The sequence below is a fragment of the Motacilla alba genome, chromosome 1 (assembly GCF_015832195.1).
Source record: "Motacilla alba alba isolate MOTALB_02 chromosome 1, Motacilla_alba_V1.0_pri, whole genome shotgun sequence".
Lineage (NCBI taxonomy): Eukaryota > Metazoa > Chordata > Aves > Passeriformes > Motacillidae > Motacilla > Motacilla alba.
Genome location: NC_052016.1, coordinates 46,412,738 through 46,439,332, shown reverse-complemented (window position 1 = coordinate 46,439,332; position 26,595 = coordinate 46,412,738). Strand labels below are relative to the sequence as shown.

The 26,595-nt window shown below is 40.1% G+C and overlaps 2 protein-coding genes across 3 annotated transcripts; one reads left to right on the top strand and one right to left on the bottom strand.

Moving 5' to 3' along the window:
* Positions 1–2,236: 2,236 nt before the first annotated feature.
* Positions 2,237–4,479, bottom strand: ANKRD49 (ankyrin repeat domain 49). The gene is made up of 3 exons (XM_038147687.1): positions 4,415–4,479; positions 3,643–3,913; positions 2,237–3,192 (listed from the first exon to the last, which is right to left on the bottom strand). Exons 2-3 carry the CDS (start codon positions 3,898–3,900, stop codon positions 2,734–2,736), a joined length of 717 nt encoding a protein of 238 aa, XP_038003615.1. The 5' UTR covers positions 3,901–3,913; positions 4,415–4,479; the 3' UTR covers positions 2,237–2,733.
* A 27-nt stretch (positions 4,480–4,506) lies between these two features.
* MRE11 (MRE11 homolog, double strand break repair nuclease) lies at positions 4,507–25,025 on the top strand. Of its 2 annotated transcripts, XM_038147673.1 has the most exons (19): positions 4,507–4,744; positions 5,250–5,382; positions 7,792–7,952; positions 8,555–8,642; positions 9,474–9,615; positions 11,053–11,167; positions 12,161–12,346; positions 12,810–12,981; positions 13,703–13,783; positions 14,335–14,461; positions 16,211–16,311; positions 17,465–17,638; positions 18,803–18,865; positions 19,838–20,027; positions 21,049–21,123; positions 22,110–22,165; positions 22,632–22,702; positions 23,068–23,146; positions 24,264–25,022. In XM_038147673.1, the coding sequence occupies exons 1-19, from the start codon at positions 4,725–4,727 to the stop codon at positions 24,306–24,308; spliced, it is 2,079 nt and encodes a 692-aa protein (XP_038003601.1). In that variant the 5' UTR covers positions 4,507–4,724; the 3' UTR covers positions 24,309–25,022. The 2 variants fall into 2 exon arrangements, with proteins under 2 accessions (XP_038003601.1, XP_038003608.1); XM_038147680.1 differs by lacking the exon at positions 4,507–4,744 and having other exon boundaries at positions 7,811–7,952; positions 24,264–25,025.
* The last annotated feature ends 1,570 nt before the right edge of the window (positions 25,026–26,595 follow it).

Genomic DNA, 26,595 nt, shown 5'->3' with positions numbered 1-26,595 from the left:
AGTAATAAGAATTACAGGTTCAAATGGTCTTTACATCTGCTGGGTACTGATTACATCATCTTACTGAGGTACGTTTTTGTCTGTTTTAAATTCATTTTGAGTGAGTTTAGAAATGGGTCTCAATCCTACACAAGAGAAACAGTATTCTAATAACTACAGCATTTCTTTCAAAGAAAAAGGTAACAAAATCTCCATACTTCTTGGCAATTGTTTCTGGTTTATTAAACTGATATATCATATGGAATTAACTGTGCTCTCTCTGGTCTCGTAATTTCTGACCAAAAAAAAGAGAGAAAAAATACTTACAACTATATGCAATTTTGTTGTTTCCAAATGTTCTGCATGATATTACATAAATGTTCTGTAATTTTGCCACAGTTCCTCAAAACAATCACTTGTCCTGACACACACTTGCTGTCTGCTGATAAAGAGGATTACCTGCAGCTGGATGATTAACATTGCATCCCTCTTCCTGAAAATGAAAGTGCTCCTCCAGTATTTCTTTAACTCTCCTAGGTGGCTCAACATATACACATTTCTGCCCTGTTAGTAAATATATTAGAAAACAACCAGTTATGATAAATCCCCTGAATGCTGATGTACTTTGCTGAATGCTATGCTACTCTGCATCCGTCTTCAACACACTGCGAACCAAATCATTTACAAATACATGACAGTGTTCAGCCCGGCCCTACTCCCCAGGACAGGGTGGTACAGGACAGGACACGGGTGGGTCCACCCAGAGGGGTGTGCTGGTAGCCAAAGCCACCCAAGGGTCACTCGGGGAACCGGCCATCCCATGACAGACATCCCAGAGCAGGGCCGCAGATGGAGAGGCATCCAAGAAGATGTCCTCGCTGCAGCAAGTCTCCAGGGAGCTGAAGAGGGTTGCGGACGCCCCACGGCACCAGGGCCAGCACCTGCCGCGGTGCTGGGGGACATCAGTGAGGAGCCGCGGGGAACGTCTGGGCTCCCGAGGGGACAGCCCGGGCTGGGGCAGGGGTGGCCGGGGACCGGGGACGGCCGTGCTCACGGGGCTGCTCGCCGCGGGCGTCGCTGCCCGGCTCCCCGGCCGCCGCCGCGGGTGTCTGCCGGCCCGCCGCCCTCATGGCTGCCGCTGCCGGGCCGTTGGGCCGGGCTGTTGCCGCGGGGGTTGCCAGGCTGCCCGGCAGGCGGGGCCGCCGCGGCGGCTGCCGGCTCCCGAGGCACGGAGGCGGCTCCGAGGCAGGCTGAGGCCAGCCGCCAGCCCCAGGGACAGCGGGCCCTGGCCGCCGCGCGGGGCACGGGGTGGGGGACGGCTGCGGGTGTCACCAACAGCTGCTCCTCTATGTCACTCAGCATGGTCACGGGAAAGGGGCACGCACATCACAAACTCTGCCCCACTGTGGGCTGTCACCACGGGCCTGCCCTACGGAAGGATGCCGGGCTGAGGGGAAGAACGACAGAGTCCAGTTTAACTGATGTATATCTACTGATGCTCAAAAGTACGAGTTTGGTCATAAAACAAGGCATCTTCAGACACTGCTTATTGGACTGAAGTGGCCTTGGAATCCATGCCTCTATTATTCCTTGGTGCAATTCAAGTTATATTCATCTTCTTCCACGCATGTCCTGAAACCAAACTTTTAAAAATAAGCATTAAAATCATGTTACACCATTTATAGTTCAGAAGCTGCGTTTCCATTTTCCAACAGAAAGTGCTGAACGTTACACACTGCATCTAAATGGTGGGTGACCAAGACACCCTCCACGGTAGCTTGCTCAGAAGCAGCAAATGTGGGCTAACATACTCCAACCCTGCTGCTACTGCTACAGTTGTGCTGTGTATGTCTTAGTGGAAGGAGCTTGGGATCACTCAGTAAGGCATCTGCGCGGGACAGTGAAGTGTTTACTGCAGCTCTCACAGTGACAGTACTTCAGAGCACTTACATTCAATTTTCAGTTTGTTTAACAGAGAAGCGACTTTCTCCACTTCTAAATTACACATGGTAAAGTTGAAGCTGAAAATCATACTGCATGTCCTCACCACATTCTCGACATTAAGTCTTTATGCAACTTAATTGCAAGGGAAAAGTAAACAGGATCTTGATAGAAAAGCACTTCCTTGAAAAGCAGAAAAATCACCCAGAAAAAAATAAACCAGAACTACTTTCTTATCCTATGAATAATGTGTTTGATTTATGAACAGGTGATTGCATTGATAAATGGGCTTTCAATTAAAAATATGACAAAATACTTTGGGTTAAATATTTTATTTTATAATAAGCCTTACATTAGGTTCATTAAACATTTTGTGTATCACCCAAATAAGTTACATTCATTCTGAGATTTCATGCAGTTTTAAAAAAGTTAGACTTTCTCAAAAAATAATTTTCAAGTGAGCCGTAATAAAGTCTGCATAACCAAGCCAGAATTTTTTCACATCAAGTAAATATTCCAGTTTTCCCTCCTGCTTTGACACTACAGACAACTTACAAAGGCCTCTCCAAATCTGCACTTACTAAATAGAAACTCACAGGAATTACTGAGACTTTCTGACCATCTCGACTAACAGCAGTAGTGCTTCAAAGTACAAGTGTGACCACTGAACTGCGCTGCAGGAGGTGACATTTTGCCTGAGGAGAATATTGAAATATCTTACGTTAAAACTTCATTGCAAAGAGAAAGACCACCACTGACAGGCATGCAGAACACTAACAAGAAAGAGGCAGAAAACCTCACATTCACAAGCTTTTATGGGGACACTGTGTTTATGCAGTCTTCTACTATCTCAAAAAGGTAGTGATATATATCAGTCCTCCTTGCAATGTCAAGGGCAGTTTCATCCAAGTTGTTTTTCAAGTCTGGCTTCACATAGCGATTCATCAGCAGGAGCTCAAGGGTTTCCCTGCTGTTTTTGTTCCCTGCAGCAATGTGCAAGGGTGTCAGCAGACCATTTGTCTGCGCGTTGATATCTGCACCCTGCTGAAGCAGGAACGCGGCCACTCTGGTGTTGTTCCACTTGCAGGCGCTGTGCAGGGGCGTCCAGCCGTCCACGGTCTGCGCGTGGACGTCGGCCCCTTGGGCCACCAGCTCGTGTGCAACATCCAAGTGCCCGCTGTAGGCAGCTCGGTGGAGAGGAGTGTATTGATCTTCATCACGAGCGTTCACTGGAGCCAGCTTTTCCGTCAGGAGCCTCTTCACGGTGCTCAGCTGTTTAAAGAAAACAGGGAACTTCACGTGATTCTACGAAACACGATGTATGGCTTTGATGGTCCTGAAGTTTATTGGAAAAGCAATTTCTGTCAGTGCCAAAAGCACTTATAAAATCTCAGATACAGCCTCTCCACCCCAGTTAAAAGGCTTATTTGCCTTGAAGAGCCTAGCATGCTTTCAGTTTATAGAAGTTAAAGAAAAGTGCTGTTACTTGAACTTTGAACTGGAATCAAAATTTGTTCTAAAAGCCAACGGATCCAGAGATGCTTTAGTGTGTATAGGTTACAAAGGGAGATGGTTTACATATGGTGGCTTGCAAAACCGGATCAAAACAGCTTAGAGAAAGAAAGAAAAGTATAGGTAAATTTTTGTTTGTGGATGAGACTACAGATGTGCTCAAAATAACATTCTTGTTAATTATATATATGAACAAAGCAAGTGCCTTACCCGATTGTTTTCAGCTGCCCAGAGTAGCAATTTCTCTGGATGTTTTTCCATTTTCTTTTCTTGCATTTCGTACCATTCCTCCGTTCTTTCTTGCTCATCATCATCATCATCAGACTGTCCTGACCAACAGCTCTGAGTTCCTACGGGAATCAAATGCCTGTGCGTCTCCAGCAGTTCAAGTTGGTTAAAATGCTCTGTGAAGTCTTCAAACAGCTCGCTGTCATCATCGTCTTCATCGGCTTGCTTGTCTTTATTCATTTTCAGTCCGCATCTGTGAGCAGCAGATGTACAACAGTATTTACGCCAACTGTAACTGTTATCGGTGCACTAACTGTCAACAAAACTATCTGATGGATGATGCTGATGTCAACAAACAGCAAAACTCAAGGGAAAACTCGGTGATCCTCAACTAACCCGGGCTTTGCCAGCTCTGCCGGAACTCACAGTTAACATCCACGCTAGAAACGCACCGTGTTACCCCAACCCCCCGAACGGCCCCACCTCCAGACTGCAGTGCAACACTGCGCGGGGGTTTGCTCAGTGCACTCGAAACGCTGCTCACTTTACCAACAAAGCGTGTGCACGGCAGCCCGGACTTTGGGGCAGAGTCTCTGCTCCGCCCCGACGGCGCGGCCCGGCCCGCAGCACCGGCCCCGCTCCCCTCCGCGGGGCCCACATCACCCCGGGCAGGCCCCACCGCCCGCAAGACACCGGCCGATCCCCGCCCGCCCCGCGGGTCTCCCATCCGCCCAGCGCGGCCCCGCTCCGGTACCCGAGGTGGCAGCGCCGCCGGGGGCTCCGGGCGGGGCGCGGCCCATCGAGCGCTTCCGGGCCGCGCGGCCGCCGGACGTGACGGAACGGGCCGGGCCGGGGGCGGCGCTCGGCCCGAGCAGAGGCGGGAGCGGGAGATGGAGCGGCGGCAGTGATCGTTCAGTGTGGTCGCGCCTCACTGTGCCCCCTGCCCTGGCCCAGCGCCTGGTTTGGTCTCTTGCGCTTCGCGTACTGCCTGTGAAGAGAGAAGCTGACTCCCTGAGCTGGCAGCGCTGTGCCAGAGCCTTCCCGTGAGGAACCTCGGCACCAGGATGAGCGCCGTCAACTCACAGTAAGCTCCCGTTGTCTGCAGCTCCCCGCAGTCCTGACACATCAGGCAGCAAGGGATGTCTGGGACGAGTTAAGAAGAGCTGGGATCATCGGTTGTGTTTTCCCTCTGGTCCTTATGATCACCGTGCTTGCCTTCATGCACGTGTAGATTGCCAGTGCAAAGAGAGAATTAGACTTTCCATACGTATTTTTAAAAGCAAAAAACATTAAAAGTGTTCTTTAGTTTTTAATTAGGTGCTTCAGGGGGGTGCTTGCATCCCTTTACTGGAGCAGAATGACTGGGATAAACGATAAACACATCTTCCAACTGGCTGGTGTGGCAATGTGCTGTTTGCAGTACAAGTAGTGAGGTATTTTGAGACTCTTACAGGACTAATATTTGATAGAGTTTTATGGCAAATCTCCGTGTTTCATGACTTTGAACAGATAAGCTTACCTTAGTAAGGACTGTGTAGAAATTCCCTATGTGTATTGCTCTCTGACACTACTTTTCCTGTCTTACTCAGGGATGATGAAGATACCTTTAAAATACTCATTGCTACTGATATTCATCTTGGCTATTTGGAGAAGGATCCAGTGCGTGGAAATGATACATTTGTAACTTTTAATGAAATTCTGGACCACGCTCAAAAAAATGAAGTAAGTGCTACTTTTTGGAGAAGAAAGGACTGAAGCTGTTGAAAATATGGTCCAATCTGACAGAAGCTGTAAAGCTTAGTCCTGGTACAGTCTCTAGTAATACCAAATCAAATGGCTGAAGTATTTGTTGCTTTCAGTTTCATTTCTGATTTAGGAAGAGGAATGCCTGATTCTTTGTGAGAGCATTCTTACAGAATCGTGACTTTGGTTGCATTAGCAGTGCTTTTGGGTTGCCTGCGCCGGTTTCAGTGGTATCTAGAGAGGGTTTGTCACTGCGAGGAGGAAAAAAAATTTGAGGAGAGCAAGAGTAGTGATATACTGACAAATCAGTAGAGATTTGTTAGAAGCTTTTGAAGTGTCATGCAGTGCTGAGCCGCTGAAGTGAGCAGTTGGTGCCAAGCAGCTCCGGTGCGTGCACAATGGGCAGCAGAATCCTGTAGTGGGTGGACAGAGGGGCTTCCTGAACTGGGGCAATATCAGGTGAGCCTAGAGCCCCCAGGAGCCCGCAGCGGCTGATGGGACCTGGGTGGAGCCAGGTGCAGTGGCAGCCAAGACCCCACCCCACACCTGTAAAAGAAGCTCCTGGGGAATGGCAGCAAGCTGGAGCACTTCCAACATGGCAAACAGATCTGCCGTGGTGTGACTTTCTGTGCAGGAACAGCACTTGAGCCCTGCCAGCTCCACTAGGGAGCAGTGGTATCTATCTGGCAGAAAGCCATGGCCTTTCTCTGTATCCACCATGGCTGACAGAGCTACCCAGAGAGAAGTCCCTGTCCAGACACAGCTCTGCTTGAGGAGTATCAGGCAGTGTGTATGAGAGAGAGAGAGAGAGAGACTGCTGGAATCACACCCTACTTTCCTTAGGGTGGGCCTGACAGGCAGACAGGACACACGATCCAGGGGATTCCCTATCCTCACTCCCTCTGGATGAACTCACTGAATTAAGGGACAGGGGGTAATGGCAACAGGTTCCTGCCCAGCACAGCAAGTGCTTCTTCTCTGTGACTGCCCCACATCCCCACGTGTCCTGGCATAACAGCTGTGAGGCTCTGCAAGTGGAGCTGAACAAGGACAGTGGTTCATGTAGCATAGAGGTGTTGCTGAGGTTGGTGCCTGTGCCCAATAGCAAAACTCCTTCCGTGAAGAAAAAAGGTGGGTTGTTGTAGGAGACCCCCTTGTGGTGGGAACGGAAGGTCCAACATGCAGACTGGCTCCACTTCTTAGGGAAGCCTGCTGCATTCCCAGGGCCTGAGTTGGTTGACAGCAGCTGAACATGGTCCTGCCAGGTGGCCAGGAAGGCCAATGGCATCCTAGCCTGTATCAGCAATGGTGTGGCCAGCAGGAGCAGGCACACCTCAAGTGCTGTGTCCAGTTCTGGGCTTCTCACTACAAGAAGGACATTGAGGGGCTGTCCAGAGAAGGGCAACAGAGCATGTCCAGAGAAGGGCAACAGAGCTGGGGAAGGGTCGGGAGCGCAAGTCTGGTGAGGGGTGGCTGAGGGAGCTGGAGGTGTTTAGCCTGGAGAAAAGGAGGCTCAGAGGAGACTTTATTGATCTCTACGAGTGCGTGAAAGGAGAGTGTAACCAGGTGGGAGTTGATCTCTTCTCCCAAGCAACTGGACTAGAGCAAGTGGCCAGAAGTTGCACCAGAAGAGATTTAGACTGGGTATTAGGAAAGATTTCTTCCCTGAGAAGGTTGTCAAACACTGGAACAGGCTGCTCAGGAGGGAGGTGGAGTCACCATCCTTGGAGGTATTTAAAAGATGTATGGATGTGGCACTTGGGGACATGGTTTCATGTTTGACAGGGCAGTGCTGGGTTAACCCCTGGGCTGGATGATCATAGAGTTCCAACCTAAATGATTCTGTGATTCCATTTTTAAGGACTGGATGTTAATCAGTCAGATTCTTTGTAATTTTGATAAGGTTTTTTCCTAATGCTTTACCAAAAGCTAAATATATGCAATATATGCAGAAACTGCAGCTAGCACCTTCTCAGAATAATGTGGTGATAGGTACTGGTTTCTTTGCACGAGGTAGTGCAGCAGTGAGAAAATAATGTAGCTTTTCATGCCTGTCCAAAAATGTTCAGGAGGCAATTTGGGGACCCTTATTACAATAGTAGACTAATCCTTTTTTTACCACTATCAGTTGTTTTCTCCTATGGTTCTTCATAAATGGGTCTTTTTGGGTTTGATTTTGTTTTAATTAATAATTTAATTAGGTTTTTTTTAATGAGGAAGTTAAATATTGTTTCTCTTACAACTAACTCCTTTTACCTAGAAGTATATTTCCTCATATTTGAGGATGTAGAACTCCCTAGAAGAAATAATTTAAACAATTTGCTTAGAAGTCTTTAAAGGTAATACAAAACGTTGTATTAAAATAATAAAGTTTTTTGTTACATACAGGTGGACTTTGTTTTATTAGGTGGGGACCTTTTTCACGACAACAAACCCTCCAGAAAAACAGTACACTCTTGTTTGGAGTCACTGAGAAAATACTGCATGGGTGATCGTCCTGTTCAGTTTGAGATTTTGAGTGATCAGGCAGTTAATTTTCATTACAGCAAGTAAGTATGTTACTATAAATTATCTTGTAAGGCTTGGTTTGTGTATTGGGTGAGTGTGTTGTGATTTTTATTTTATATCCTCCGTGACTGGAACCTGGAATTTTTAGGCCTGTCTGTGTGGGACAGTTCACAGGATAACTTCACCTGTCATCTAAGTCTGTAAAGAAATGTGTACAATATTTTGAGAAACTTCTGAATGTGCTGTGACTCTTGATATATTTATGTAAGGTATAGTTTCCATTTTGCAAGTGCAATACAAGTAATCCAATTCACATGAGTTGTTTTGGTAAAATCAGCAGAGTTCCTTGTGTGTAAGCAAAGGTTGCACAGCCTAATCCACTACTACTACACAATTTTTTTTGTACAATTCTTTTCATGGCTTGTTCTAAAAAAAGGTTTCTTTTGCTACCCTGTTCCCCATAGAAGGTGCCATTCCAGACCATGAGTAAGAATCTTCTTATGCTTAAGCTTAGGCTTATTCATAATCACTTCTTTCTGAGTTTTACCACATCTGTTTGTGATGAAGTTAATATGAAGAGAATACTGAGAATCATACACAAATTTGCAGATACAGTTTAACTTCTTTTCCTCTTTTGGTTTAGGTTTCCTTGGGTGAATTATCAGGATGAAAATCTCAACATTTCTATTCCAGTTTTTAGTATTCATGGCAATCATGATGATCCCACAGGGGTAATTCTTATCATAATTGTCCTGTTGCATTAAAAGATACAGAAATACAGTTCTGGGAGATCATGCTACTTTTAGTCAGTTGCTCCACTCTCTGTGTAAACATTTTGTGCATCTTTAGGAATTATCTTAATAAGTGACAAGTGTGGCATTTAAAGGCAAATGGAAATAAGCTAAATGATCCATATGAACTGTGTTTAATTTCTTAATTAAAGAAGTGGCAGTCTTTCAGAAAGTTTCTAAAACATTCCATCTGTAGAGATGGAAAGCTTCTTTCTTAAAGAAGGAGAATTTTGATATTTTTATTTGTGCATATGTAATTGATATGCATCATGCATTTGCAAGAAGGATAATCTAATACTAGTGAAATGGTAGCTTAAAAACAAGCTTCTCAAAGTAATCAGGAAATGGTTTAGAAAGCATTAAAATGCATGTGTTAAACTAATAATTTTGCATTTTATATCAAATAGCAGTGTATCATGGAGATGAGTGTTTTAGCAGCAGTTTAGCTTTGAACTTACTATAAGGTAGTTACCTTAGCCAGATAATTTTTGTAGAAGTTTGGAGACTGGCTGGTTTGAGTAGTTTTTTTGTGGTTTTGTTTTTCTGAATGATTTAATGTTTAATTTCATATTGTTCAAATGAAGTATGACTTGTTAGGAAAAGGGATTTGCTTTTGTACTCTAGAGTATAAGCAAAACCCTTAATATATGTTATGGGGCTTTTCAATTGCAGAAGTTACTTAAGGAAAGATATTCTCTCTTACTTTCATTTAGACATGAAACATTTAATGTTCTGTTCAAATTTGTATTTGTTTCTTATTATTTGTTGTAGGCAGATGCACTGTGTGCATTGGATATTTTAAGCTGTGCAGGACTGCTGAATCACTTTGGACGTTCAACTTCTGTGGAGAAAATAGATATTAGTCCCATTTTATTGCGTAAAGGTAGAACAAAAATTGCTCTGTATGGCTTGGGTAAGTATTTGTCTGCCAGACTGTGACTAGACTGTTCATGTATTACTGAAATTTAATAGGTCTGAATAAAGTTGGAACGAATGTATAAGGCTGCAACAAACATGAAGGTGTACCTGATTCTAAATTAAAGCATATCAATTCTGTGACAGACAATGTCAGGTTTTTCCTCCTATTTTGTGTCACTAGCTGACAGGGGTTTTTTTTGTCCATTAAGATAAATCTTTCTAAACCTGATTTTTGTACTTTTATTGGTGATAAATGGACCCTGCTTCAGTTAACCATAGTGCTGGTGTATCAAGTCAGAGCAATCACACTCTTAAATTCTCTCTGTTTTGTATTAAGCTTATTTCATCCTACTTAGGCAAAATTTAAACACCCGTATTTGTGTGCCATTATGGTTATATTTAAAAACATAAGCTGACTGAGCAGAAATCTAATGTCTTATGTGTCTGTCTGAAGTGGTTCATAAGTAGCACTGGCCATGGGTAATCTCAGTTTCCTTAAAGAAACTTAAGAGTTTCATATTTTAAAGTGGTTCTGTGATATGTTTTCAACTTCAGGTTTGTTCCTTTGTATTTTCTCCACTGAATCCCTCTCTACCCTCAGTTCATACTTAGAATGGTTATTTTTGACTGCTTTCTGCCTAGAAAAGTTAACTACTAAGGGTTTTTTTTTCCCCTTATTTTTGCCCAGTCATGGGTGCTTAAACACTTAATTCCAAGCAACTTTTATAGCTCTAAATTAAGTCCTAATTGGCCATGATTTTGTATGTTCAATGAGATACTTTGAAAGCTTGCTAGATGTTTGAAAGGTTAGTAGTTAGTGGAATGTTCTAATATTAAAATATGAAAGTTTTCAGTACCAAAGTTGTTACTGGGAAATGCAACAACTTTCTAAAGTGCCAGTGTTGCTCCATGAAGATGTTCATGACATGCTTCTTTGTGTTTGTGCCAGAATTATTTTTACCTTTTTGACTTTCTCTGGTTCAGAGAGCATTTGTTCTTACACAAAGTGTGGACACTTCATATGGAATTTATTGATGTCTATCATGAGCCTAGCTAAGGATACTTGGGAGGTTTTTTTTCCTAGTTAAAAACATCAAGGAAATAATTAGTGACTTCCAGGGATGGGACATGCACAACTTTCTAGGACAAGCTGTTCCAGTGCCTCACTACTCTTACAGTAAAGAACTTCATCATAATATCTAACCTAAATCTGTCCTCTTTCAGTTTAAAGCCATTCCCCTGTCCTGTCATGCTTTCCCTTCTGAAAAGTCCCTCTCCAGCTTTCTTGTAAGCCTGCTTTGTATGCTGGGAGGCCGCTATATTTTTGTTCCTCATGCTTTTTTAAATAGAGTTGCTAGTAAAAATGCTATGAAATACAGACTTGTTTACCACACAAATTTATTTTGTTTGTTTGTTTGTTTGTCCACTCCAGGAGCAATTCCAGATGAGAGGTTGTATCGTATGTTTGTCAATAAACAAGTAACCATGCTGAGACCAAAGGAAGATGAAGATAGTTGGTTTAACTTGTTTGTGATTCATCAAAATAGGTAACAGTTCTGAATGAATTACAGCAACTTACTGTGTTACTTCATTAAACTGCCTGGAAAAGGATAGGTGAGCAAGCCAGCTGTGTTATTTCATGCTTCTTGTAAGTAGCTGGTTTCTTAAGATTTTTACAAGTGCAAACATTGTTTTACAGCTCTTTTTGGAGAAGAATTGTAAAGGAAAAGGTTTGAAATAAATGAGTTAAGGGAGTTGGGAGATCTCTTATAGTCAGAGGCATATAATTAAGTCCTTTCTGTTTGTTAGAGCTGGGAGAACACCAAACTTCATATTGTATTTTCTATCCTTGTTTGAACCATAGTTCAACAAATAGCCTGTGTTTCCTTGCACTGCTGTGCTTTCCAGATAGGTAACATGTTCTATCTGCCTACAGGCTTCTCCCAGCAGTGGTAGTAGCAACAGGCATTTTATTCTTTTCCAAATACTTTCTTCTGATTTTTCCTGAAGAAGAGGGCAGTCCTCATGCTCAAATAATGTTGGGGCAGACGTAAACAAATGGAGCTCATATTACCCTGCGTACTGATTTCTGTCCGGTGGGTTGAAGGAACTCACTCCCCCATCTCCCTTGTCTTCCAGAAAGTGATTGGGGATGGCATGTCCTATGTCTGTTTAATTCAGTTGTTTTTTCCCCACCATTTAAAAACAAAAAACAACCAAAACTGATTGCCATGAGATGCTATAAAAGCATTCATATAGAAAAAAACCCAAAAGTCTTACAAACCAAGTAAGAAGAAAAGGGATATGCAGATAAAAGGAGGGGAGCAGAAAACAGTGAGCTATGTAAAAAAGTGAGCTATATAAGTTGCCCTTTTGTTTAACCAAACACTAAACAACTGTGTAAGGAATAAATGTGAAGAAGAGCTGGCATGTGTGTCTGATAATATTGCTGGAGTTCCTGTATAATTTTAAATCACACTGATGTTTTTCTCCTCCTTTACTCTCCCCTTGCCCATCCATTATTCTCTTCTCTTGAACAGGAGCAAACATGGAGCTACCAACTACATTCCAGAGCAGTTTTTAGATGACTTTATTAATCTTGTTGTGTGGGGTCATGAGCATGAATGCAAAATAGCTCCATTCCAAAATGAACAGCAACGTTTCTATGTTTCTCAGCCAGGAAGTTCAGTGGTGACATCTCTGTCCCCTGGAGAAGCCGTGAAGAAGTGCGTGAGCTTTTCTTTTTGTTCTTGTTTATCCCTTGTATTACATGTCTCAGGTGTTCTGTTGAGAACAGAAAAACACTTGAATACAGTAAGAAAAGACTTGTATTACTGTGTGGTTTACTTCAGAGTGTAACATAGTAAGCAAAGTAGATGGAATGAGTACCTGGTGTAAATTTGCTTTGCTCACACTTTAATCTAACATTGAAAGCAAATGGAACTTAGCTAAGAGGAGTTACATACTGATAAATTGGAATACAAGCAACTGAGTGCAGGTGCTTGTATATGGAATAAGCATAATCTAAGTATAATAAAACGGAAGTTTTGCAGGGCCAACCCTGAAGTACAGATCTTTCTGTAGCTTTTGAAATTTTGTCCCTGAAAAGTAAACATGAGTTTGGAAACAAATCTTTATACCATAGTTCTCTTAAGTTTATCTTCTAGTAAGTTACCTTTCTCCTTCTAGACACATTGGTTTGCTGCATGTTAAAGGGAAAAAAATGAAAATGGAGAAGATTGCTCTAGAGACAGTGCGAACTTTCCATATAGAGGACATTGTTCTAGCTGATCATCCAGATCTTTTTAATCCTGACAATCCTAATGTTACTCAGGCAATACAAGCATTCTGCATGGAAAAGGTAACTTGTGATGCTAACAGTTTATGGATAACAGTGTATGGACAGGGGATGGGATCTGGTACTGGATTTGAGACTGGAAGATGAGAAATCTTGTGTCTTTCCCCATATGAAAATGAACTTAGACAGTGTTTCCATAGGAAGCTAATTCTGTGACATTTACTCTGCAGCCTTGGCTTCGAGATTCCTTGGTTGGGATGACCTATTAAAGTAGGCTGGAACTGCTTTTTAGGTGTCCATATGATTTTTGTACAAAAGCTTGCACCTAAGAGTGGGGCAATGTTGGATGTGCACTTTGGAACCAGCATAAATACATTGACCTAAACCCTGAAGGCTCAGCCGTGCAGTCTGAAGTGTCAGAAGTAACTAAGCAAGTTTATTAATTGCTTAGTTCTTAGGTTTATATGGCTCTTTCTGCCTTTTCCTGGAACTAGAAATTTAGCAAAGCATAGTGGCTATAAAATATGAGAGATCAGGGGTGTAGATACTGCTGGACTACACTGTATCTGAAGGATAAGCCTTTCATTGTCATGTTTTTCTCAGTCATTCTTAATGGCTTTTGGCTGCATTTTGGTACATACGTGTTGCAGGAATGGGAGCACATTCTCTAATGGTTTATTTTAATTGCTCCCCTTGCAACTGGATGTATTTAAAGGTATACTTGAAGTGTTCAGGCATCTGTAAGAGAACAAAGTAGAACTGAATTTATAATTCTCCTTCACAGGTAGAGTTGATGCTGGACACTGCAGAAAGAGAACGCTTGGGAAATCCCCGTCAACCAGAAAAGCCTATCATAAGATTAAGAGTAAGAAATCGTTCAGCTTGGATTGCTTTGTTTTTAAAAGGTCACTGTGAAAAGTTTCAAAGCAAAGTCATGCTTTTTGTGTAAACACATACATTTTTTTGCCATGTACGGGCAAATATAAATCACCCACCATACTTCTGTTTACCTGTGTAACCAGTACTCTGTCATAAAGGGTGAGATTGGTCATAAATGTACTTCACTGCTCTTCTGAGTAAGGACATCGAAAGTGGCTATTTACTGTGAAGTTTTTTTAAGTCATTTTACCCTGTGCGCTTTCCTAACCCAACTGGAAACTGTTGTGAAAGCTAGTAAATGAAACAAATTAAGAACAAGTTACGAATATAAACTGTTAATATTCTGTTATATTCTGTTAATGTTATTATTAGCTGTTATTAGCTGTTAACTGTTCTGCCTAGTAAGGCATTACTTTTAGGTTGACTTATTTCTTACTGTTAATTTTTTTCCTTTGAAGCGTAACAAATCTATTTTGAATTGTGTGGCTTCTCCACTTCTTTTTGTTTCATATTTAAATTTGTCCTTTCCTCTCTTAGGTTGATTATGCAGGTGGCTTTGAACCATTCAGTGTCCATCGTTTCAGCCAGAAGTACATGCATCGAGTGGCTAACCCAAAAGACATCATACACTTCTTCAGGCATCGTGAACAAAAAGAGAAAAAAGGTGATTATGAAAGAAGGAATCATTGGCTTGCTTTTGTTTGCATTCATCACTCTGTATTTTGTTTCCCAGCACTTGCAAAGGTTTGGTGTCTACCATCTAATGTGTTACGGGAGGAGTAAAGATGCATTGTCTTCCTTAAGTGTATATATTGCACAATTATCTCTTTTCTATTTCTGGGTTTGTCCAAAATTCTGATATTCAGCACAGTGTCTTCTGGCATTTATTCATAAACAGTTTCATTTTCCTTTGGCCTCAGACCTTATTGAGTTATTTAGTACATATAGCCCCATGCCAGACTGAGTTACTTTGTGCTTCTGTGGTAATTACCATGAGAGGCATTAAGTGGCTCACTCCCGAGGCTTCTTAGAATAAGATGATTTGGTTTGAACACTCTGAAGGAAAAGAAATGGGTATAGTGCTTTTTCCCTTTATATTTTAATTTTATTTTGTAGTTGTTAATTTGGTCATACCTAAAATAGTAATGAAGGGTGTGGGCTTAAGAATTTTTTTAAATGGTCCAAATGCAGGATAGCATTTTGTTTGCCCTAATTAATTGTGTGTATGAGGTGCTCTTGGCTTGTCTCTTCCAGGTTTGTTTCTATTCAAATATTTGTGCAAAACCAATAATAGCTGTTACTCTTGCAGCATTTCTCACTGTTTCCTAGAATTTTAAATAAATGGTTAATAGATGTTGTTCAAATACTGGATTTGTAATATTTGCTAATGAAGATTCAGCTTGTGCAGGAACATAACGTGCTAAAAAACTCTTTCTAGTTTGCATTAGTACATTGCAAGTGCATTGTCCAGTTCCAGTGACAGTTTTTATGAATACTATCAGTTCTATAAAGTTCAAAATATCGTTTCATGAATAAAAACTACTTTTTGTGAGGCATTTTTAAAATTATACTGTATTGGTCTTGGTTTATTTTTCTTTGGTGTCCTTTTTTATAGTTGTATAATCTCGTTAACATTTTCAGAATACACAGTAGCTACCACATCTGCCGCTGTGTTTCACTAATTTACTTTTCCTACTTCATGGGCATGTCAGCTTCAGGAAGGGAATGTGAAAGTACTGCCATGGCTTTTGTGTTGCTTTATTAGACATCCTCTTATGCAAGGGAAGTGGCTAATGAAGCACTCAATGTTTTCGTTACATGTGCACATTGTGGTTCACTACAGGGGATGTTAAAACTTTGGGGATTCAGTCTATAGTCTAAAGCAGTCTGTAGTCGCTTTATGTTATTTGTGTGGTATGTGCTAACCTAGGATGATTATCCTTGTCATCCTTCTGCCATTCCTACCTTGCTGCCTGAGAAAGGGGGATGAGCATTTTCTATTGAAAATCAGTCAGCGTGCTGTGGAGGAGAATCTCTTTTCTAGTAAATGGGTTACTAATAAAAAACTTTAGTGCTTTGATGACTCCTGTGATTTTCTTCCATTTGTGACCTTCTAGAATTCAATTATAATAACCTTCAGAACACAGTGTTCAATATATAATTGCAGACATATGTTAGTTAGAACTCTTTATACCTGCTAGACATGGAGTTGTCTGCACAATTATTATGTTTCTCCATGTTTCCAATGAATAGACTCTAAAAAAGCAAAAAGCTTTACATATAAAAGGGACCACAATTCTTAGGAGGCTTGCATTAACCTTTTTTCCTGCTACTGTCAGTGGGATGGTTCACTGGGATGGTAATAATTAAAAGCTGTAAATCTGGATGATGCCACTGTGCTTTTCTATTCTAGACATCGAACTTAATTTTGGAAAATTGGTTAGCAGACCTGCTGAGGGAACAACACTGAGGGTAGAAGACCTTGTAAAGCAGTATTTCCAGACAGCAGAAAAGGTATTTTTCTACCTTTTATAATTTTCCTTTTAAATGTCATGATATTTTTATCACTTTTTTTTTTTTCCCTTTCTTAATGGAAGTAATGTGCCCTGAAAAAACTCTGACATTCACAGAGAAGTGAATTTATTTCCCAAAACACTGTCTGAGAATTACCACATGAAGTGTGTGTCTTGGATTAGCAAGTAACTGCTGCGGATAGGTTGTGTAGGTGTGTGAACGCACAGTGGTTTGAGAGTGTGATAGCTCTTTGTGTGAACTTGCAGTGTGTGCCCTGTACTATGTGTCATGTACTCAAGTACACGAGGAAAATGTGAGGCAGCTTGTGATGGAAGAGCTGCCTTAATTTACTCTAGGGCCAGTGTGAAACTGTAGCATTTACTATTTCCAGCTGACTTGGAGTCAGTTGTTACTTGGCAGTATATTTGTGTCCTCAGATGTAGTGCGCTTCCACATTTTATTTAAAGCAGAGCAGGGAGAAGGAAGAGAGACCTGTGATAATTTGCTTTCTTCCCACCCTGTTGTTAAATCTAGCATATTTCCCTTTCCCAGCACCAGTGCAGTAATATCTATGAGATAAAAAAAAATCAGCAAGCCAGATGCACAAATGCTTGATGTAGTTGATCAAACATAACTTGCAGAAGCTATTTCAGTTGTAGAAAGTCGTTAGAGCAAGAATTCTTAAGGTAAAGATCCTTCAAATTACGTCATCCTGCCTAACCTTAGACACATGCTGGGTGTCAGTATTAGGACAGCATAAATCATGTTCCTTTGTTATATTTATTTTATTTAAGCATTTTATTTTGTAATAGCTAGAAAGTTTATTCCTCCGGGCAGCATTGTTTACTGGAAGTTTTTATTTTAGATATTACTAGTAGTGTGGTTTCTTTACTGTTCATAAAGCCTTTTGCTTTGACTAGTTTGAAAAATACTCTGCAAAATTAGTGTGACATGCTAGTAGCAAGAGAGTTGTAACTGGTTTATGACACATAATATTTGCTCATTGCTGCACTTTTCTCTGATTTAAATAAGCAATGCACATTACTGTTTTTACAACCAACTTAATGCAATATTTATCTGAAACTGCTGGAATATTGCTTGCTTTCTCTAATGGCAGATGCTTCTTAACAAATTGTTTTCCCCAATTCTAAAGAAAGTACAGCTTTCACTTCTAACTGAAAGAGGAATGGGAGAAGCAGTGCAAGAGTTTGTGGACAAAGAGGAAAAAGATGCCATAGAAGAGCTGGTGAAATTTCAACTAGAAAAAACACAGAGGTTTCTCAAGGAGCGTCACACTGATGCAGTGGAAGAAAAAATAGATGAGGAGGTAATGTTCTATTAATGTTGATTCCCCAAGAGAGGTCAAGGCAGTAGAAAAATCAGTGCTCAAACACGGTGTAATAATAGATTTGCCTGTGTATGGAGCATCTGCTTCAGGCAACTGTTGCCTCAAGCAGAGGCAACACTTGCCTCTAGTCATTTTCTGCAATTAATAGATCAATAATTAATTTATGATGAAATTTTAAATAGATGATTTCAAAATTTGTACTGAAAATGGGGTTTAGGTTGCACACATGTTCATAGAAAAAAATCTGTTTAATACGTGTAGAACTACATATTTACTAGTATTGTGAGAAAGATGGTAGGTATAAACTCTTCGTAGGTTTTTCGTATTGGCTTAGGGAAGAGTACAAGAACAGGACAAGCATAAAGGAAATTTATCCTTCAGGTGCTCTGCTTGCAGCTCATAGACAGGCCTGGTTTATGTGTATTGAGCAACCCTTAAAAGACATTTTTGTGAACTAATTGAGCTTCTATATGAGCCCACATATTCAGCTGTAGTATTCAACACTGTAGAAGTAGTTGTTCTGCAGCTTATCTGTGCACTGTTTAAAGAATAATTTGGTGAGGAAGGAAGGCTGCATGTACATGTTTTCTTACTGATTGCTTTAATTCATGAGGGGTTGAAAGAAACAAACAGTCAGTGCCTGCAGGATTTCTGTGACACTGAAGGGTGTATTTTTTTTGTTGTTGTTTGTCTTTAGAACTAATGTCTTCTTTCTGTCATGCCTCATACCTTTTTCCATATTTGTCAAGTTGAACTTCCTTAGTTGTACATGTCTCTTCTCACAATAGTTCTTTTCTGTATTGCTTCTTCATCTCCACCTCTTTTTCCAGTTATTCATATTTCAGTGTCCCTTATTGTCAAAATTACTATCCTCTTCTTCTCTTAAACACAGTATCTCCTTTGTTGTGTGCCAGGCTTTCTTCCTTCCCAGCGACGTAGCTCCAATTATTAAGAGAATGTGAGATTCTTAAACCATAGGACAGCATGAAAGGGCCCTAAACAAACCGTTCAGTTATTCTTGGACTCTCCACTTTTCACATGAGCTTGACTTAATGATTCAGTGATTAAAGCTTCACACTTACTGTATTTTGATTATTGTATGATGTGAATTGTTATTTTGACAGAAACTATTTTTTTATTCAGGTGCGAAAATTCAGGGAGAGTAGAAAAAAGAATACCGAAGAAGAAGATAAGGAAGTCCGTGAGGTAATTACTCTGAGTTTTGAACGTAGGCTGAAAAACGGAGTGGTGACTTCTGCATATAAATGCAGTCATTTAGCAATGCTTTAGCATTGTCCTTTACAAAATGTGCCTGTCTGCCTTTAAGGCTTATAAAGTCTGTTTTAAATCTTTGTTAGGATAATATGTACCTAAGCTACTGCTCAATTTGGCTTTTGAGGTCTCTTTTCTTGTACAAATTTGTGAACCTGATTGTTATTTCTTGCTTTTAACGGAAAGTCACCAGGCAGGTGACTTTCAAAGATCTTTCAGCTTAAGCTCTTTGTGATCTCGTTTTCCACTGGACATGTGGATGGTGTGTATTAGGTGGTATTACTGGAACAAATGGGGAATACTGACAAACTTTTAGCTACTGTGTCCTTATCAGCAATCTTAAATCTCCCACATAGTCACACTTTGATTGCATGTGTATTTCCAAAGAAAATTGCCAACCTCTGTTAGCATAGGTGCTCCTTTGTCTTTGCGAGTTATGTGAGACTGAATGAAATTTTGAGATAAAGGACACCTGGGATGAGATTCAGTTCTCCTAATCTGGGATATCATCACCTGAGCTAGTTGTCTTAGGCATCCACTGTCATCATTAGAGTTCAAGTTAGTGTAGCCCATAGGGTGCTTTCTCTGAGCAGACACGTGGAGCTGACCCGGGATGACCTGAGCTGTTCACCAAACTTCACTGACAATGTGTCACATTAGCAAGCTCCACTCTGTTATCAGATCTTAGCTAACTACTTCATATGTACACATCTAATTAAGTAAGTATTTTCATAGATGTCCTCATTTTCCATAACACGGTATTTGTGTCTTCTAAGCCTCACTGGTTAAGAATTACACATTTTTATTTATAGTGATATTATATATTTATTGTACACAACTAGGATTTAACAATGGTGTGTTTCATGATTTAAGAATCTTTTTTCTGTAATTATTTTTCCATTTCAGGCAATGATCAGAGCCAGAGCCCACCGATCTGAGGATGAAGTTCTGGTTGCAGCCTCCAGTGATGAAGATTCCAATCCAAGTGATGGCCTTTCTTCAACACTGAGCCGAGGAAGGGGTCGGGCAAGAGGTAGGGCAAGAGGTGCAAGAGGACAAAATTCAACAGCAAGAGGTTCATCTCGAAGAGGAAGAGGTAAGAAGAACTTTTCAGTCTTTCTACTGCAGTTCCTGACTTTTTTTTTTTAAAGGTGACTCTTCTGATGCTTCCATCAAGTGGAAATTTTCTGCTTAAGAGCTCCTACTGGAAAAAAAAACTCTTCTCAAATACTTGGGGTGTCCTATTAGATACAATTGACTGCCTTACAAGGCTTAAGTTGGGACTTCTTCACTGTGATTAAAAGAAGAATATCATGCTGTGGAAACATAGTGGAAACGTAGTATACTCCTAAAAGATGCATTATCGGGAAGGTCTGTACAATGAAGTGTATGGATAGACTTTTATTACTGTTAAAGATAATGCATTTGATCAATGTAAAGAGGAGGAATATCTCTTTACTAATGGATCAGTGTAAAGAGGAGGTACATCTCTTTACTAAACATCTATCCTAATGTAATTTACAAGAGACTTTAATGCTTCCAGTGACCGAAAATAAGGGGAGTGTTTCTTAAGCAAAAAGATTTAAATAGCTCCTGGACTGAAAGTGATTGTACACTTAACAGTGGTAGTTGTACCTCTTTACACTGTGGTACTTTCACTGTGTGTACATATCTATATATATATATATATAGATAGATATAGATATACACATATATATGTATATATATACATAAATAACTCCTTTGAGTTGTCTCGGTAGTATGCCCAAATGTCTGAGAGCGAGTTGAATTGAAACAAAGGCGGTAATCTGGGGTCTGATTTTGGGGTCTGATTTGGTTAGTGCTTTTGAACTACTTCTGTGAGCTTGTGCTCCACCACTGTTGTGATCGCATCAGAGTAGAGCCCTGTGTGTTAAGAGGTTGTGTCTGGGGACCTTTGAACACTTGATCCAGAGCAGTTCTTCTGCATGTAGGGAGGGCTTTAATTCAAAGAGAAAGTGAGGAGTGAAGAGGATTGTTGATTTTTTAAAGTGACTTCCCACTCAGTAATAACAGACTAAAGAGGAAAAAAAAAACAACTGCTGAACAGATTTGCATTTTGTTTGTTATCTCTACAGGAACCACTAGCCAAGAGTCAGCTTCTGGCAGCAGATCCTACAAGACTGTTCCTGGCAATATGTCTATCCTGGATGGTAGGCCTGTGATCTGTCTGTTACTATAATCTGCTCTCTCAAATTGTAGTGAAGGTGTTTGTTCAATGATGAAGTGCTTAATAGCCTTTTATTCTATTAGTCCATTTCAGCTATGAGAGATTCTTTCAGCACTAATGAAAGAGAATAACTAACAGTGATGAAAGAAAAAAAGAAAAAGGAAAAAATACTCTTTTGTCATGGGGTAAAATGGAATTTGTTAGGAACTTCTGGCTAGAACTGCAAATAGGAAATGTATTACATAATGCAGTTTCTTAAGGAATAAGCACAGAAAGAATGTGTCTTAATATTTTAGGTAGAATATTCCTCAAGGGATAAAAAGTTATATTTGACTAATGTTTACAAGTTAGTAAGCTTTAATGCAGATCCATATAGCCTTACATTGTAGTTTTGGAAATGCCAGTTTTTAATAGAGAAGAAAACCTTATCTTTAAGCCACCTACATATGTGTGAGTAGCTGTTCCTTGCTGTAGAGGAAAGGTGCTGAGGAAACAGCATAGGTAATCTGAGAATTAAAGACCAAATAGCTCTTACTACTACACATAAACCCCCCACAAAATACCCCAAGGTAGACTGAATTTTAAATTAATCAGCAAATTACCTTAATTGTAAACTGGTCAGCAAATAAAATATGGCAGAGAAATGAATTTTAGCAGGTGTTCATAATTAGCCTGTTAAATATACAGGAATTCCAGTTACAGTAGTATTTTTCACATCCTCTTAACCAGCGTTAACTGATGTTTTTTTGTCCAGACTGGGAAGCACCTGCAGCTGCACAGAGGATTAAATCCCTGGGTTGACAGACTTAATTTATGTTTTGGGTTGGTTTGTTTGTTTTACAGGGGTTTTTGCAGTGGAAATGCATGCTAGGCAGATCTTAAATAAGAAGAAGTGTATAATGTTGTTTGCATTTAATTGTGTGAGCATTTATATACTTTAATAAAAGTATTACATATGTTTTATTCTAGTCTTCAGGTCTTCCAAGACAGACCACTCTTCAAATTCGTTCCAGTCTTACTCTGAGGTAAGCACCTGTTGTATGAGTGAAGTTGTGTTCTCTTTTGCTGTTGATTTGAAAAATAAATGCATAGTCAAAGCATTAGCCTAAATCAGCAGATCTTCCCAAACTATCAGTTCCAGCATTAAGTTTCTACATGTTAATCTGTAGACCTTTTGTGTCCTTTTTTGTCATGGTATTTGTCTGAGAAGAGTCATGTTTTATTTGTGACCATAGTCTAAGATACAAGGTGTCTACACATGAGTGTTTTGGTGGGTTGTGCAAGGTCAAAGATGTGAAGAATAAACTTGTGCTGTATTTGCAAATTTGTGCAGTTCTAGCCTGGAGCCCTGTCCAGTGTATATTTTTCTAACTAAATAGATGTATAATTGGAAAAAAAACCAGAGATTCTGTGGTATAGTGCTGACACATATATGCTCTCTCTCTCTGTAAGGATAAATTCTGTGAAAAAACTTCATGCATTTTTTTCCAGGATATTATAGATATTGATTCTGATCCAGAAGATACTTCTTTTGTTCCTTCCTCTTCCAAAACAAATCAAAGGTCAGTATGTTAGCTTCATGAATGCAATGTGTGCCTTATTTTTGACTGGCAATTGGCAGAGTCCAAGGGTCTGATTGACTACCAGATTTTTAGGAAAGTCTTAACACTGCTTAGAGAATTTATATAAATTTTTACTTGCTAATATGGGTTATCTTTCTGTAACAGAAAAAATTCAGGTAAACTTGACCAGAGCTTTAGTATGAAGATATTATTTTAAGAATTTGTCTTGTTCTACTTATTGTTATGTCTGTTTATTTTTACTTTGTGTATTGGTGGTCCAACTCTTAAGTTAAAGGGGAAGTTACTGGAATGTCTGGTGACTGAGGACATGCTGATGCCATTTTTTTTTCTTTGTATGTTTCAAGGTTGCCAGCTACGTCTTCACTTAGTAAAAGAGGTTCACAAAGCCAAGCATCTAGAGGAGTTGATTTTGAGTCAGATGAGGTATGGTATCTAGTACTATTTTTTAGTTTTATTTCATGTAAATTTCTATAGCTGACTGTTTTACAGCTATTTGAGTAAAGTATTTCAGAGTGAAATTGAATTTATTATTTTTTTCACTAACAGGGCTAAGTTATTGCAACCAACTTTGATTAGACTACCTGCATAATTATCAAAAATAAGGGTAAAAGGGACCTCAGAAAAATACCCCATCCTTTTTCCTTCAATTTTTAATCAGTGAATTGTCATTATTGAAATGTGGACCTGGAATTGCCTGGGAAAGAAAGTAATTATAATATCTTCTAGTGCTTAGCTATATCCTTTCATTTAGTTATATATTTTATTCTTGTAAAAAGGAAGATTTTTTTTTTTAAATTCAGAAATGAGTGGGCATTTTCAGGGCATATTATTATTGCAAATTATCTAGGTACACTTCTTAAAAAATTTAAAACATTGTCTTCAAGTCTAATATGTCTGTTCTTGCAGTGTATCTTTGAACTTCTAGGAAATGGTTTCTTCCACAATTAAACAAGTAGAACTTTTTACACAGTTTTGCAGTGAATTGAAGACACTCTACTCTGTCAAGCACTGTGCAGTTTGTTTTCACAGTCTGTCATGCATGGTCAGAATCCATTCCTTAACAGTGTCAGGTGATGGCCACTTCAGAGAGAATACTACATTCCTGTCTCTTCTCCTTCTCCCCACTGTACTATCTCTTCTTGTACCTGGAATAAAAACCTACATGTTTGCTTGAATATGCAAAAATAAACAGTGTTTTTAATTCATACGAATATTAGTAAATTATTATGTGCAATGTGTGTATAGACATAATTTAACTGAGGTATGTGCTGCTCATTTGCAACTGAAACATAGATTGTTCCTTATTTCAAAGTAGCTGTTCTGGTCATATTGACATAAACTTCTGTTCTCTGCATATATGTCACATGGACTTTTAAGTTAATAAATTCCCTCTTTCATATCAAAACAAATGAAAACAGGTGTGTCGGAAAACATGGAATAGTAGGCCAGGCTTTCTAGTTTAATCGAATGGTGACTTTGCTTTTTTATGTCTTGGAACACTTGCTAATTTTAGTAATGTGTGTCTCTTTGTAAACTGCAGGATGATCCATTCATGAGCCCTGCAACATCAAGAAGAACTAAGTGATTTCTGACTCACTGTGCAAGAGAGACTGTGGAAGTTTGTGAAGAAAATGGAAAGCAGTTTGCAAAGCTTTGTCTATGTGATATTTTTCTGTAAATGATGGCTTGTCTTCCATTTTCACTTCTGTGAAATGGTTTGGGTTTGGGTTTGTTGGTTTTTTCAGCGGCACCAAATTTGGTATAATGTCTGTTACATTGCTTGATGCACTGGGCTAGAAGGGCTCATATTCTAAAGTACTGCCTGAAAGTGCAAGTTCTTTCTAAAGCTCTGAAACTCTGTTTTCTTTTTGTTTTCTTTTTGAGATTATAATAAAAATTACAGTTATATCTTTTATAGAAAACTCCATCTCTGGTTTGAATTTTGCAGAGAAGTAAATTTATTGTAGTCTGCAGGTATGAATATGGACACAGTCTCAGTACAGTGGAACTTGTACTTGCAATCTGCTGTGGATACAGTTGAAAACTCTGAATTCAGCGTCACAGTTGGACACAAGAATGCAGTTTTCAGTATTGAAGCTATAAAATGTCTTAATGATTTCAACTCTACCAAGAGAACTTAAACCCAGTATTGCACAGTTATTAAACGTCACAGTATGCGAGAATGAATTCAGCTCTGTAGTACGAATTCAAGCAGTACAAACGGGGACTCTGTATTTTGATGTTACACACATCTTAGGAAAAGATTTTAGCTGAATGTATATGAGTTATAGGAATCATATCAAAGGCTCTTTCTTCCTTTTCACGTTTTTTGGTTTTTTTTCAGTCAGCTGTCAAATTCACAGTGGCTTTGTGTTTTATCTATGGAAGATAAACATAGCAGCCTTCACTTCAGGGGAAAACATGTAACTGGTGTGTGGAGAAAGACTGTACTGTAAAGAGATGCTTGTCCTAAATATTAATGTGATTGGTTATATGAGGGGGCAAGATGCTCTGAAAATCAACATGATTTCTCAGAGGTCATACTGGATAGTTTTTGAAAAATCACTTCTCACCCATGTAATTTTAATTCCCCTGCCCCAGAAAAGCTCAAAAATTCATTAAAGCCCTGGTAGTGAAAGATTGTTCCCAGGGGCAGGGAGAAAAGCACACTGTACTGTGTATTTAAAAAGAAAAAAAAGGCATTATTCCTCTTTTTGAACACTTCCAAACTTTTTGGCATGTCTAGCTGACTTTTTTATATTCTTCTTATAATCTTTTATTTCCATCAGGCCTGTTTTCTAATTTGGTATAATCTTAAGAGTATTCTTGCAAAGGTATTTTCGATGACTTTTTTATTACCTGAATTCATGGTCCATCCATATAGCTTTATTTCAAACATTTTTCACTTCAAAAATAGCATCATGACAACCTGACATTTCTGTGCAGCTGTCTGTTTTACTCTTGGAGTGCTGGGGATTGTTGAGCAAGGGTGAAGCTGGCAGGAGCAGGTACCAAGCTGCCAAATCTGCTATAGCCTGTTCTCTAGTAACAACCAAACATAGGTGAGTTGCTTCAGCAGCTCATACCTGAGCATGTTTTAAATATGAAACTAAATCAGACAGGGTTGTGAAGCAGAGAAAGGCACACCAGCAACATGGGAGACCCCTGACACAGAGAGCTTCCACTGAACTTTTCCATGACCCTTTGTGGGTATTTTGGGTGTGCCTTCCCAGTGTGGCTGAACCACGTCCTCTGGATCACAAGACACAGAATGCAGCTCAGAGGAGGGTGGGCTTGAGCTGACTTGGGGGCAGATTTCCAATCTGCCAGCAGCCTGGCTTAGGAGGTGAGAAGATATCCTGCTCTCCTGGATGAACCTCATCTTCAAAGGCAATGGCAGCTCTAGGTATATGCAAGGGTACCCTGCTAGAAATTAAGAATTAGATCAAGGAGCATAAATAAACAAAGCTGATAATTTTTGATGAATACAGATTATAGTACAGGAGAAGAGGATGTAATAGATGTGAAGCAATAAGAGCTGGTGTTTGAGTGGCAGAAGAGGGAATGCCCTTACACACTGGCCAGCAGTGCTGGAAGGGAGAGGAAAACTTGGGAGCTGCTGGAGCAGCATTGCAAGCAGGAGAACATATGCCATTGACCCCTCTGTTCTCATCCCAAACCTCTAAGAATGCTGCTCTGTCCTGCTTTCTATTATTTTCTTGGGCCTTTATTTGAGACTGGTTTCCTGACAGTGCTTCTGAGTGGAATATGTTTCTTCTTTCTGAATGGTCAGGTGTGACTGCCACCTTGGCAGCTCCAGCAGCACTGGAAAGCTTTCTCTGAGACAGTTGAATTGCCTGAAGAGCTTAAAT

Bases quoted from the DNA above. Each gene is read 5' to 3' on its own strand.
- ANKRD49 (XM_038147687.1), bottom strand. From the start codon at position 3,900: ATGAATAAAGACAAGCAAGCCGATGAAGACGATGATGACAGCGAGCTG. The intron at 3,193-3,642 runs GTAAGGCACTTG...TTCTTTAAACAG, and splicing joins GGGCAGCTGAAAACAATCGG to CTGAGCACCGTGAAGAGGCT.
- MRE11 (XM_038147673.1), top strand. From the start codon at position 4,725: ATGAGCGCCGTCAACTCACA. The intron at 4,745-5,249 runs GTAAGCTCCCGT...TGTCTTACTCAG, and splicing joins ATGAGCGCCGTCAACTCACA to GGATGATGAAGATACCTTTA. The intron at 23,147-24,263 runs GTATGGTATCTA...TGTAAACTGCAG, and splicing joins TTGATTTTGAGTCAGATGAG to GATGATCCATTCATGAGCCC.